This window comes from Neoarius graeffei, chromosome 2 (assembly GCF_027579695.1).
Source record: "Neoarius graeffei isolate fNeoGra1 chromosome 2, fNeoGra1.pri, whole genome shotgun sequence".
Taxonomy (NCBI): Eukaryota; Metazoa; Chordata; class Actinopteri; order Siluriformes; family Ariidae; genus Neoarius; species Neoarius graeffei.
The window spans coordinates 107999286-108014306 of record NC_083570.1 but is presented as its reverse complement, the minus strand read 5'-3'; the positions used below and the strand labels follow the sequence as shown (position 1 = coordinate 108014306).

General features: G+C 42.1%; 1 protein-coding gene across 1 annotated transcript in view; it reads right to left on the bottom strand.

The window, feature by feature from the left end:
* The window catches only part of tspan17 (tetraspanin 17), a 116676-nt gene that overhangs the window by 61131 nt on the left and 40524 nt on the right, over window positions 1–15021 (bottom strand). The window contains exon 2 of the mRNA XM_060915357.1: window positions 1064–1114. Within this exon, the coding sequence (XP_060771340.1) occupies window positions 1064–1114 (51 nt within the window). The remainder of the gene's footprint in view (window positions 1–1063; window positions 1115–15021) is intronic.

Below are 15021 nucleotides of genomic sequence, written 5' to 3'. Positions count from 1 at the left end.
GCTCCAATGGGACATTCTGAGGCTATCTGAGAGGGAAATTGTAACAAATTGTCTGTCAACATTGAAAAAGAAAGAAGTAATCTTCTTCTGCCCCGGACAGTCTTTGGCTTTCTTCCGTTTCGTGCCGCGGGATGACATCTTTAAATGCTCAAGTGTCAACAAAAACCACTCGCGAACTACTTCTGTCAAAAGCTCCCGCGCCGGTGGGTGAAAGGTCATTCAGTCTCGAGAAATCTCGCTCTGCAAGTCAGCTGACCTTGTACGTAACCCATGTCAAATCTCGCGAGAGCAGCCGCGACAAGTAAACAACTAAACATGGCGCCTCGGTCTGGAAAACGCCAATTCGGATCGTTTTTGCACCGTCTGGCGGTGTATCTACTATGATTGGAATATTTTTGGAGTAATTATAACGTATTTGATGATCAGACACATTGTCACGTGGTGTTGCTGGGATGTTTTCACAAAGGAAAGATCATTTTGAGAAAGATTGCATGTTGCGCAGTAGCATATAAGTGCATGGCCTAAGTGTGACTTGGGGTTCAATCGGCATTTCGGTAAGGGGGCGCACGCCAAGAGTAAGAGGGCGCAGCACCCCTGTTCCCCGGTTTAGACGAAAGCCTGTATGGAACAAGTCTCAGATGTTAGCAATTTCGGTTTCGGGTAGGATTTCTGTTTTCTTGGTAAGATGACAGATTATACTTTGTGTGTGAGAGAGAGAGAGAGAGAGAGAGAGAGAGAGGTGAAGGAATGGCTGTTTATCGCAGACAATGTAAATGAGAACAGAAAGTAACTTCTCTTGGACTTTCCACAACACTAACTCGAACCAGAAACCCTTAAAACGTGTGATGTGTCATTTGTTAATAAATCAAATGTTGTAATCGTCGGTAAATTGCAGTGGAAGAACTGGAATAAAACGCTCCAGGATGTGTGATTATACACAGCTGGTGTATTGTGCAGCATCAAACTACAAGTGTTGCATGAGCAGAGAGCCCTGTGCTGCGTGTTACTGAGGTAGATAAGGAAAAAGACAGGAATGTAAGGCACGTCATGAATGTGTACTTGCCTTCTCAGCCCATGCCCAGAGTCCGATAGCCAGGAACGCTGCTCCCAGCAACTGAAACACAAACACACCACAGTCAGATCAGACCAATGATACAAAACTCATCCCCATCCTATCCACCTGGTCCTGATATCCAGCCTGTCCTGTGCCTCGTGGTTCTCCTTTCCGTCTCATTTCAGACTTCTTAATCTTCCTTCCACTTCCCAGTGGCCTCTTAGTCTTACCCAGAATTCTTTGTGAAACTGGCGAGGGCCAATATGATAACAGATGGGCTCGCTGACACGACAGAGTGATGTGACAGATGTAGCATCATTACAAAACCAACAGAGGAGGAAAAGAGATGTAAAATGTGCTCTTTTGAGAGAGCTTTCTTCATTAAATAACTGTTTAAAAAGGACAGCGCAGAAGTGTGTGCACAAGACGACAGCTGCGTTAAACAGCGCAGAAAATCCCTCAGGAAAAATCCTCAACGCGCTACAAACTGTGAGCTGGGAGTTAACGTGGGCGAGGAGAAACATTAAACACCCAGGAAGAGCCTGGAGCCGGACTGCGCTTGAAATGCATGAAGGTTGGGTGTGCATCAAAAGGTGAAGATAAATAAAAGAAATATAAAAGAAATGCTCGCCGTGAGCTCAGGGCTGGACGATATGACACGATAACATTGTGATGTCCTGGAAGCACTAGTAATATTTCAGCTCTATGAAAAAACAAACAAACAAAAAAATCTTATATTTTCATTCAGACATCAGATACAGAAACAATAACATTAATTTTTTTCGCGGTCCAAATCCTGCGCTCTGACTGGCTGGCGAGCGGGTCCATATCCTACGATACGGACCCCGGTTACGGACCTCTGTCGACTCACTCGTTCACAACAAACATAGCAGCATTTTTTTTGTCAACATTTATCTTTTTTTTAAGATTATCAAAAATCTTATAAATTTTTGCCAGCATTTCTCAGCATAATAGCATTAATTTTACAGCATGGATAGTGATAACGACAGTCTTCACAGCGAAAGCAAGTTTTACTACCCTGAGGAAGAAGAAATAAAAGAAAACATTTCAGGAGAAAGCTAAAAACCTCTAACTGTTGCTAACGCTGAGCAAAAACATGGCTGAATCCTGAATGACTCCTATTTGTATAAATAGGGGACTACATAGGCGGCAAAATGTAGTTTTTTTCCTGCCATGGAAGTGCACTTGTATACCGAGCAGGAAGCCATTTCCATTCCGGCCATGAATGAGGATTCAAAACAGCATTAATTTTACAGCATGGATAGCGATAACAATAGTGTTGACAGCGAAAGTGAGTTTTACTACCCTGAGGAAGACGAAATAAAATAAAACATTTCAGGAGAAAGCTAAAAACCTCTAACTAGCTAACAGTTTGATCTCATTCGTTAATGAGACCCATTTTGTACCATATTATCCTAATACATATTACGTTAGGTAAAAACTTTAAACCAGGACAATCTCTTCTTCAAAGTTTCACCAAATGGCTTTATTTATGCAATATAAAAGGTCATAATACTGTATAACTTTGGTCGAGCAAAAACATGGCTGAATCCTGAATGACTCCTATTTGTATAAATAGGGGACTACATAGGCAGCAAAATGTAGTTTTTTTCCTGCCATGGAAGTGCACTTGTATACCGAGGAGGAAGCCATTTGCATTACAGCCGTGAATGAGGATTCAAAATGGCGGCTCGGCTTGGGTTTCGCTTTCGGGCGCTCTCGTTTTCTGTTAGAATTCGGTAAAGAAAAAAATAAATATATTATTTACTAGGGCTGTAACAATATGCGTATCGAAATCGAAATCGCGATACGCAGAGCCACGATCCGTGTCGCGATACAAGAAGGCAGAATCGCAGTACACCCTTTCAAACTTCTCCTCAGCCCAAAAACAGAGGCACTTCCAAACTTCAATTTATGAATACTTTACTTTTTATTTAAATTACATTTTAAACTTACTTAAATTACTTTTATTTTTTTATATCTATTAGTAAGTCGTTTTTTCGCCGACCTGCGACAATCTTCTGCGAGTCACGCAACGTCCACACTCGCCACTGGCAGAGCATTCATTTCCTTTAAGCGGTCGCCATTCTGGTTGCGACGCGGGGAGCGAATCTGTAAACAAGCAGCTCATTGGCTGGCTAGGTGTGCCACAAGCCAATCACAATCACTTGGCCGGAAAGGCATGCAGTGTTGCCAGATTGGGCGGGTTTAGGTGCTTTTTGGCTGGTTTTGAACATATTTTGGGGTGGAAAACGTTAGCAATATCTGGCAACACTGAAGGCATGTCTGCTTGGGCGGAAGCCTTCTGCAGCAGTTACATTTTGACACGCGAGCAATGTTTCACCATAAAAATTCCGTAATTTCCATCTGTTTTCCGCGATCACAGAAAATCATTGGCCCTATGAGAGTGAGACAGTGAGAGAGCCACCCCCCAAAAAAAAAATCTCAACGGATTTACACATTTGGAAAAATGACTTTTTCAGAACCGAAAAAAACAGAGCTTCCGGCTCAACAGTATTATTTTGAGAAATAAAACAATCTTTGGATATACATTTGTTCATTTTTGCATACATATTACTCATTCTCTGCAGTGGTCTGAATTATTTGTTATTAAATAGTTAATGTAAGTAAGTAAGTAAGTAAGTAAATGTTAAGTCAAATTTACTACTTTAAAAAAACATTTTTTTAAAAATCGTGGGTGTATCGAATCGTGGGTCAAAAATCGCGATACGAATCGAATTGTGAGTTGGGTGTATCATTACAGCCCTATTTACCAGCTTAAGGTCAGTCCGTATGGTGAAATACCGTGACCTTGGCCTTGAATACGGACCTCGGCCCAGAGGGCCTCGCTCAGTACTTTCAAGACCTCGGTCACGGTATTTCACGATACGGACCTCCCAGCTGGTAAACAACATATATGTATCATAAGAAATGTCTTGATGCATCATGAAAAAAAAAATATACTAACCCCATTTCCAGAAAAGTGGAGACATTTTCCAAAATGCAATAAAAACAAAAAATCTATGATTTGTTAATTCACGTGAAACTTAATTTAACTGAAAAAAGTACAAGGAAAAGATTTTCAATAGTTTTACTGACCAACTTAATTCTAGCTTGTTAATATAAACAAAGTTAGAATTTGATGCCTGTAACACACCCAAAAGTCAGGACTGAGGGATAATTACCCACAGTATGACATCACCTTTCCTTTTAATAACACTTGTTAATTGTATGGGATCGGAGGATACCAATTGTTGCAGTTATGCAATTGGACGTTTTGGCCATTCTTGCTCGATACAAGACTTCAGCTGCTCAACAGTCTGTGGTCTCCACCGTCTGATTCTCCTCATCATGATGTGCCATACATTCTTAATAGGCGACAGATCTGGACTGGCAGCAGGCCAGTCAAGCCCACGCACTCTGTGGGCTGGACTGGCAGCAGGCCAGTCAAGCCCACGCACTCTGTCTACAAAGCCATGCTGTTGTAAGCTGTGCAGAATGAAACCCGGCATTATCCTGCTCGAATAAGCATGGACCTCCTGGGAAAAGACATCGCCTTGATGAATATGTCTCTCTAAAATCCCAATAAATCAATGGTGCCTTTGCACACATGCAACTCACCCATGCCATGGGCACTCATAGCCCCCCCCCCCCCCCCCCAATACCATCACAGATGCTGGCTTTTGCACCTTTCTCTGATAACAAACCGGATAGTTGTGTTCACCTTTGGCACTGAGAACTCGACATCTGGTTTTCTCGAAAACAAGCTAAAATATGACTCATCTGACCACAGCACACATTTCCAATGTCTTCCGGTCCATCTGAGATGAGCTCAGACCCAGAGACATCGGCAGCATTTCCGCATAGAATTGATGAAAGGCTTCCTACTTGCATAATACAGTTTCAGGTTGCATTTCTGGATGCAGCGGCAGATTGTTAAGTGACAACAGTTTCCTGAAGTACTTCTGAGCCCATGTAGCTATATTTGTCACATTAGCATGACGGTTTCTCAGGCAGTGCCGCCTGAGGGCTCAAAGGTCACGCACATTCAATAGTAGTTATTGACCTCACCTTTAATGCACCGAGATGTCTCCGAATTCCCTGAATCTTCTCACAGTATTATGGACTGTAGATTTTGAAAGATCTAAGATCTTTTGTTGGGAAATATTTTTTGAATTGACTAACAATTCTGTTAGGAATTTTGGCACAAAGCAGTGAGCCACGCCCCACCCTTACTTGTAAAGACTGAGCAGTTGGTGCTGCTCCTTTCAGACCCAATCTTGTTACCAATTAACCTGCTTATGGTGGAATCTTCCAAAATATCCTATAAACTTTTGCAAATCTTTCCTTTGTACTTTTGTCAGTTAAATAAAGGGTCACGTGAAATATCAAATCACAGATTGTTTTTATCGCATTTTGGAAAATAGCCCTACTTTTCTGGAAATGGGGTTTGTATTTTGTAATATCGTCCACACAGCACTTATACATGGTGTAAAACAGGTTTAAAACAGTGTTAGACTGATAGATCACATGTTCTCTATGATGATCCTCTTAGCGGTGTTTCGACGAGCAGCATGGCAGCAGTTCTACTCTGATATTTTAATAAAACAAACAAACAAAAAAAAATCCTGAAAACTACCAGATCTTTGTCGTCGATTGTCTTTGGTCCCAACGAATACGTTGTGTTATGTTTTCTATGTTGGCATGTAAAGATACGCCCGATTCACAATTTGATTCGATTTCACGATATTTTTGAAAATGAAGAAAAATTGTTTGAAAAAAATGCAAGATTTATTTTCCTATTCGTTATCAACTTAAATATTCCTTTAGCCTTTTGTTTAATATCTTTAATAACAAGCAATAATTATTTATCTATATTTGTAAAGGTTGGAGATAAATACAACAGCCTATGAACGAAAATATCCCTTTCATTAAAAATCCAAAAAGTTTATTTTTACTACCACTATTCGCTTCTCTGTCTATCAGCAGTCTCTAAAAAGAGAGCTCTGATTTCTTGTTCAATCTATTTGTACACAATCGCACAACAGCACTCTCACATTTTAGATCTGGGGTTTTTTTGTGCATTTTCATGCCATTAGAGCTGTGTTACTTCTGCCTACGGTGAAGTCACGCGTATTCCTGCTATTTTACATTGCATTATTTTCTAAACACAATTACAGATTGGAAAAACTAAGGAGATTACACAGTCTGATATTAATCGCAATTCATTTTCTATTTCATCGATTTGAATCGTGAAAAATTTGTATCACGACTTATTGTCACATGATACATCATTACATGCCTGCTTCTAAGATCTCAAAGAACTCAACTATGCATGGTTGAAATCAAGCTCAGGAACACTGGATTTTAATCTGCAAGATTTGTGTTCTGTAGTTTATGACTCTTAAGAAAGTTGAACTGAATATTATCGGATCGCTATGTACGATCTCTCTTATCCCATGAGCAAGAGAGAGATCGTATCGATTTGCCAGCTCCCCAGTGCATGAGAGTAAAAATTGCCCACTATGTTTTATTTTACATTATCATTTCACGTAACAAATACCCAAATACTGATTTCTGAATTCAAATAACAGCTCCTGTAAAGTCCTGTTTGTGTGCGACCGGTGCGTCTCCGTCCCGTTTGTGTGCGACCTGTGCGTCTCCGTCCCGTTTGTGTGCGACCTGTGCGTCTCCGTCCCGTTTGTGTGCGACCTGTGCGTCTCCGTCCCGTTTGTGTGCGACCTGTCTGTCGAGTCCCATTTGTTTACAACCTGCGCGTATCTGTAAAGTCCCGTTTATTCACACGTGTGCAACCGCAAAGTCCCGTTTATTCACACGTGTGCAACCGCAAAGTCCCGTTTATTCACACGTGTGCAACCGCAAAGTCCCGTTTATTCACACGTGTGCAACCGCAAAGTCCCGTTTATTCACACGTGTGCAACCGCAAAGTCCTGTTTATTCACACGTGTGCAACCGCAAAGTCCTGTTTATTCACACGTGTGCAACCATAAAGTCCTGTTTATTCACACGTGTGCTACCGTAAAGTCCTGTTTATTCACACGTGTGCTACCGTAAAGTCCTGTTTATTCACACGTGTGCAACCGTAAAGTCCTGTTTATTCACACGTGTGCAACCGTAAAGTCCTGTTTATTCACACGTGTGCAACCGTAAAGTCCTGTTTATTCACACGTGTGCAACCGTAAAGTCCTGTTTATTCACACGTGTGCAACCGTAAAGTCCTGTTTATTCACACGTGTGCAACCGTAAAGTCCTGTTTATTCACACGTGTGCAACCGTAAAGTCCTGTTTATTCACACGTGTGCAACCGTAAAGTCCTGTTTATTTACACGTGTGCAACCGTAACGTCCTGTTTATTCACACGTGTGCAACCGTAAAGTCCTGTTTATTTACACGTGTGCAACCGTAAAGTCCTGTTTATTCACATGTGTGCAACCGTAAAGTCCTGTTTATTTACAAGTATCAACGTGCATCTGTGGTGCAAACGAAGGCTCAATGACGTATCAGATTTTTAACGTTAATCACGATGAGGAGTATGTTACACTGTCACAACTGCAATAAGATATATTCAATTAAAAAAAAAATACAAGAAAAATAAAAGAAAGATGAACTCGAGATAGAATTTCTCCTCTGTGCCGATTTGCCCTGCGTGCAGATGATATCGCACAGGCTGGACAGGAAGTAGAGCTGAGGGTCACGCGAGTTTCTGCCATCAGAATGAGCAGGTTAGCGTGAAAGCTGAAAAATGGAAACAATTCAACTGACGCTCTGGTCTGAGCAAGTTGTTTTTTGAAATCGTTTTTAAAAATTAACTGGATTTTTTTTTTTTTATTACACATCATTCTCAGCATGACATACTATTATTGTGAGCCTCATCCGATAAATTTAATCGCACGCTGCGTTTTCCCTGCATATCGTACAGATGTGGTGTAAAAGTGTTGGAGGATAAAAAGCAATAAGGCCCGAGTCAGAGGTCATGTAACAGCCATGGCACAAAATCCCATCAGCTTCCAGCGGAGACTAATCCCAGCGGATTACTGAGGTACAGCGCTGCTCACTTGCCACCTTCTACAGTACCTCGAGACAACCAACACGCTGCCCTTTCTCTCCCTCCTTCTCTCCATTTCATTTCCTCTTAATCCCTTTATTTCTTCATTTCTGTCTTACCTACTTGCTCTACCCAAGCAAAAACAGAATATGAAGACTTGCAAATCATGGAAACATGACATTTAATTGAAAATAGTACAAAGACAACATATCAAATGTTGAAACTGAGAAATTTTATTGTTTTTTGAAAAATTTGCTCATTTTGAATTTAATGCCAGAAACGTGTGGAAAAAAGTAGACACAGGGCAACAAAAGACTGGAAAAAACCTAATTAGGTTAATTGGCAACAGGTCAGTAAGATGATTGGGTATAAAAAAAAAAAAAGCATCCCAGAGAGGCAGAGTCTCTCAGAAGTAAAGATGGGGCGGGGTTCACCGCTCTGTGAAAGACTGCATGGGCAAACAGCGCAAGAATTTAAGAATAAAGGAACATTCTTAATGTAAAATTGCAAAGAAATTTGTGGATCACATCATCTATGGTCCGTAATATCATTAAAAGATTCCGAGAATCTGGAGAAATCTCTGTATGCAAGAGACAAGGATGAAAACTGGCATCTTCAGGCCCTCAGGAGACACTGCATTAAAAGCAGACACGTGTCTGTAGTGGAAATCACTGTATGGGCTCAGAAAACCATCGTCTGTGAAAACACCTCATTACTGCATCCACAAATGCAAGTTAAAACCAGATATAAACAATATCCAGAAACACCACCACCTTCTCTGGGCCTGAGCTCTTTTACGATGGACTGAGGCGAAGTGGAAACTTGTCCTGAGGTCTGACGAATCAAAAGTAGAAATTATTTTGAGAAATCATGGACATCACGTCCTCCAGGCTAAAGAGGAGAGGGACCATCCGGATTGTTATCAGCACACAGTTCAAAAGCCAGCATCTGTGATGGTATGAGGGGGCATTAGTGCACATGACATGGGTAGCTTGTACATCTGGGAAGGCATCATTAATGCTGAATGATATATACGCGTTTCAGAGCAACATGCTGCCATCCAGACAAAATCTTTTTCAGGGAAGGCCTTCCTTCTTTCAGCAAGACAATGCCAAACCACTTTGTACACATATTAAAACTGCATGGCTGTGCAGTAAAAGAGTCCGGGTGCTAAACTGGCCTGCCCGCAGTCCAGACCTGTCTCCCGTTTAAAACATTTGGTGTGTTATGAAGTGCAAAATACAACAAAGATGTGAGACCCTGAACTGTTGAGCAACTGGAATTGTATATCAGGCAAGAATGGGATGACATTCCTCTTTCAAAACTACAGCAATTGGTCTCCTTAGTTCCCAAATGTTTAGTGTGTTGTTAAAAGTAGACGTGATGCAGCAAATGAGTGACACGACAAATGAACCAAGTGTCCAGTGTGGTCTGGCCTTCAAGCGTTCAACATGGGAGATTGTGTTACGGCTCATTTACTGTTTCACAGGAGATCAGACACCATTAATTCAGTCTTTAATTCCCTTCCATCTGGACTGAACCTCCGTCACTGTGCGTCATGGTGTGTGTCTCGGTGCTGACAGAGATATAAGCACTGATTCATGCCTTGAACAACTCCCAGAGCACTTTTACGGAAAAACAGGTCACATTACTTTTTTTTTTCCCCCCTCTCCTGCAACCTAGATCCAAAACAAGTCGATGCATTGGAATAATCGCGTATAGATGAATCATGGGAGCTGTTCGAGACTGACTCCTGATTCACGCATCAGTGTGTGTACATGTGGAGTATGCTGGGAAATGGCAGGAATGTAGTACAGGGCTCGAAATTCATGGTGGTCCGGTCACCCGAGGTGGCCCGGCTGGCTAGTTGAAAATAAAAAAAATATATATGAAGCAAAGATTCAGACTAGGGCTGTGTGATATATCGAATATACTCGATATATCTCCGAAAATTCTGTGTGAGATACATATAATTATTATATCGTAACTATCAAGTATTTTATGGTCATCTGCCGACTTGCGTTTATTTCATGTTTGTTGCGTTTAAAAATTTTCCGGTGGTTTTCTCCCTGTCCCTCAGGCAGTAATGTGAGAGGCTGCCTAAGGGTGTAAAAAAAAAAAAAAAAAAAAGTCACGCACTCGCCAACCAATCCCGGGCAACATCTCGGTGCTGAAAGGAACTTGCGGGAAGATTTCCTAGTTTCGGGTTACAGCGCTGGCTCAGTTCGTGCAATCGCTGTTGTTGCATAGGCTACCGTGTAAAGCCTAGGTCACAACCGGACGTACGATTTTTTGGCCGTGCGATTTTTGGCGTTTCCCAAATCGCTGCGTTTTTTTTTTTGTTCATGGAGAAAGACGCGCATTGGCCGAAGTTTGTCTTGCAACCTGAAAAAAACGTAAGCGCCCGTGGAGTTTGTTTGACATGACAAAGAACCTCTGCGGCCGGTCTACGGCTCGAAAATCAGCACGTCACACGCGCGCCCTCCGTGCGTTTCTTGCACGTAGACCGGCCGTAGGAGCATGTACGGCTGGTTGTGACCGAGGCATTAGCTCTGTGAATTTCAGCGACAAATTAAAAATGGAAGCGGACGAATTGGTTCCTAAAAGAACCAGTAAGGTGTCAGTCATCCGGCATTTTTTTGGATATCGCGAGGAGGACGTGGAACAGCAAATGCCAGTTTGTAAAGTGTGCAAAAAAAAAAAAAAAAAGTATCAAAATACTCTGGTCCTGAAATAAATGCACATTAGTCATGAACAATGGTAACTACTCTCTTTTGTGTTATTTTTGACGGAAGTAAAATTCATACATGAACAAATTTTGGCGAGTTGATTTTCTGTTTGGCGAGTTACTTTGGAAGGTAACTAGTCCGGCTGGCTGGTGAAAAAAAAAAAAATATGAATTTCGAGCCCTGTAGTATCACCCCAGGAGCAACGGAGAAAGACGGGAAACAGATGTGTGGCTCCCATCTGGGATCTGAAACTGACAGATGTGACAGTGTGCGCACCCCATCACTTAGTGTCCTTTGCTATCTCATGAATATGCATACGTATGAAAGCTCAATCTCCATCTGACCGCACACACACACACAATCCAAGGTCTTTGTCTAATTGAAGGAGTGTGTGCGCGGTGTGTAGGAGACAATTGTCTCCTACACAATAGCTGAATTGAGCTCCTCAAGAGTTCATTGCCTTTTCAAACACTGTCCCTCACACACACAGAATTAGACAAAGTCCTTCGATTGTGCGTGCGTGCACGTGCGTTGTTATAACAACACAAGTCTAAAGGATGCTTGTTGGATAAACCTCCCTTAAAAACAACTCCAAGTCCAACACCAAAGCTCGAAACATCCTACATATCCATAGCAACGCATACGCTCAGAACTACGCAACGTCGGATTCACCACTCGCCGCTTTGACGAACATGCCATAGCAATGCAGCTATACTGAGCACTACAGTAAAGGGGCGCTGTAATCGGGTGCGAGCAGAAGCAGGTTCCTCCTCATCACAGTCACGGCAGCTGGACAAGCCTCTGGCTGAGCCGGCTCGATGACACGAACATATCAACGATACGTCATCGGGTTCTGCGCTTTGATCCAACAGCGAGTGAAAAATCCCTGGCAGGAAAGTTATGCTGTGTTCACACTTATACCGGTACGAAAGTGGTAGAGATACAAAGTATAGCGGTACAGTTTAGTGCATCTGTCCACACTAGCGAGAAATGCTTGCAGTTTTCTTTCATGGTAGTTGAAATGCGCGTGCGCGAAATGTTTCCGTGGTTACCGAGTAACTTCCTTCCGAGAATATGGCGGATGAAACAACGTGTGTGCGCTTTTTGTTGTCAATGTACAACCCCGATTCCAAAAAAGTTGGGACAAAGTACAAATTGTAAATAAAAACGGAATGCAATTATGTGGAAGTTTCAAAATTCCATATTTTATTCAGAATAGAACATAGATGACATATCAAATGTTTAAACTGAGAAAATGTATCATTTAAAGAGAAAAATTAGGTGATTTTAAATTTCATGACAACAACACATCTCAAAAAAGTTGGGACAAGGCCATGTTTCCCACTGTGAGACATCCCCTTTTCTCTTTACAACAGTCTGTAAACGTCTGGGGACTGAGGAGACAAGTTGCTCAAGTTTAGGGATAGGAATGTTAACCCATTCTTGTCTAATGTAGGATTCTAGTTGCTCAACTGTCTTAGGTCTTTTTTGTCGTATCTTCCGTTTTATGATGCGCCAAATGTTTTCTATGGGTGAAAGATCTGGACTGCAGGCTGGCCAGTTCAGTACCCGGACCCTTCTTCTACGCAGCCATGATGCTGTAATTGATGCAGTATGTGGTTTGGCATTGTCATGTTGGAAAATGCAAGGTCTTCCCTGAAAGAGACGTCGTCTGGATGGGAGCATATGTTGCTCTAGAACCTGGATATACCTTTCAGCATTGATGGTGTCTTTCCAGATGTGTAAGCTGCCCATGCCACACGCACTAATGCAACCCCATACCATCAGAGATGCAGGCTTCTGAACTGAGCGCTGAGAACAACTCGGGTCGTCCTTCTTCTCTTTAGTCCGAATGACACGGCATCCCTGATTTCCATAAAGAACTTCAAATTTTGATTCGTCTGACCACAGAACGGTTTTCCACTTTGCCACAGTCCATTTTAAATGAGCCTTGGCCCAGAGAAGACGTCTGCGCTTCTGGATCATGTTTAGATACGACTTCTTCTTTGAACTATAGAGTTTTAGCTGGCAACGGCGGATGGCACGGTGAATTGTGTTCACAGATAATGTTCTCTGGAAATATTCCTGAGCCCATTTTGTGATTTCCAATACAGAAGCATGCCTGTATGTGATGAAGTGCCGTCTAAGGGCCCGAAGATCACGGGCACCCAGTATGGTTTTCCGGCCTTGACCCTTACGCACAGAGATTCTTCCAGATTCTCTGAATCTTTTGATGATATTATGCACTGTAGATGATGATATGTTCAAACTCTTTGCAATTTTACACTGTCGAACTCCTTTCTGATATTGCTCCACTATTTGTCGGTGCAGAATTAGGGGGATTGGTGATCCTCTTCCCATCTTTACTTCTGAGAGCCGCTGCCACTCCAAGATGCTCTTTTTATACCCAGTCATGTTAATGACCTATTGCCAATTGACCTAATGAGTTGCAATTTGGTCCTCCAGCTGTTCCTTTTTTGTACCTTTAACTTTTCCAGCCTCTTATTGCCCCTGTCCCAACTTTTTTGAGATGTGTTGCTGTCATGAAGTTTCAAATGAGCCAATATTTGGCATGAAATTTCAAAATGTCTCACTTTCGACATCTGATATGTTGTCTATGTTCTATTGTGAATACAATATCAGTTTTTGAGATTTGTAAATTATTGCATTCCGCTTTTATTTACAATTTGTATTTTGTCCCAACTTTTTTGGAATCGGGGTTGTACAGTCTGTAATTCTGGTGGTCATTTATTCAGTCGAATCGTATAAAACGCGCGAGGCAGTTGAGAAAGAAACAAAGAAAACGAATCTCCCTTTCTCCCCCCTCACTTTCTCCCTCTTCCCTTCTCTTCCCCTAACTTTCTCTCCCTTTTCCCCCTCCCCCTCTCTCCCCCCTTTCTTTGCTCCATGTAGTTCCACGGTCGTTTTGAGCCATTTTACAGCTGGAAAGCACGGGCGTATTGTATTGTATTAATAACCCAGAAGACGTAGGAATGGTTCATTGCGCATGCGCATTATATTTGTACCGATACAGAGCCGCTTCATCTGTCCACACTACAGCGAAGTGCTACAGTACCGATACTGTACCAGTACAAAGCCCATACATTTGTGTGTTTCGTACCGATACAATTATACCGCTACAGTACCGGTATAGTTGCTAGTATGGACAGTACTACGAAAGTAGTTTCGTATCGGTACAAAATCCCTAGCGTGGACAGGATATTAGATTTGTCCAAACCGTGAGATGGTGGAATCTGGAAACGCTCTGATGTTTCTCTGAATTTATTAAAAGCACTGCAGTCCTGAGTGCAAATTTCATCCTGGATACCTTTCAAAGTGACGAACGTTATCGTCAGAGATTAAACTGGATCTCATCCACGTTTCAAGATGCCATCACGTCCTGAGGACTTCGTAACAGTCAGCGTAACGTACGAATGAACGCAGATACACAGAGAACGTTTTGACACAAAGCTGCCGTATAGACCCCTTGCACTGACGTCACGCTTACGTTAGCGACCGTTGCTAGCCTTGTCCTGGGGGACAAGCAAACTTTGCTGAAGACAAGCGGTATTGAAGATGCCAGACATCTGTAGTTTGAAGAAAACTCCAGCTAAACACACTTTACTACCGGATTACTTGGAGTCAGAAAGACGCAACGGACAGATATACACGGAAATTAGAGAGGAGTTTATGAGCAGTTATTAATGGATCCGTACAAAATTCCTCAAAACGATTAGAGTGACGTAGTAGATTTATGGCCTAGCGCTACGTACATAGATGTCGGAATATACCTTCTCACTGCGTTTTCTGTTTTTAATTAAAAACACTTATCGTTTGCTGAAAGAGAAGAGCAGGGAGGATTGGGAATCGAGCCGTTGTGGTTCTAAAACTTGTCGCATCCTAGCAACCATCGCAAAGACGTGTACAAAAAGCCCAGAAAGTCCTCCTTACCCGGGCAAAAACAATACAAGATTTATCTTGTGTCCTGATCCCCAGATCTTTAACCCAGCCAGATATAAAAAGCTGTTCTCCTCCATGCTCTTCCAGGTTTTCATCCGTTTGTCTGTGTAGAACGATGTCTGCAGCACCAGGTAGTTTGAGAAATCGGGGAATTCAACAGATGGATAATTTTCCAACTCGTAGGAAAAATC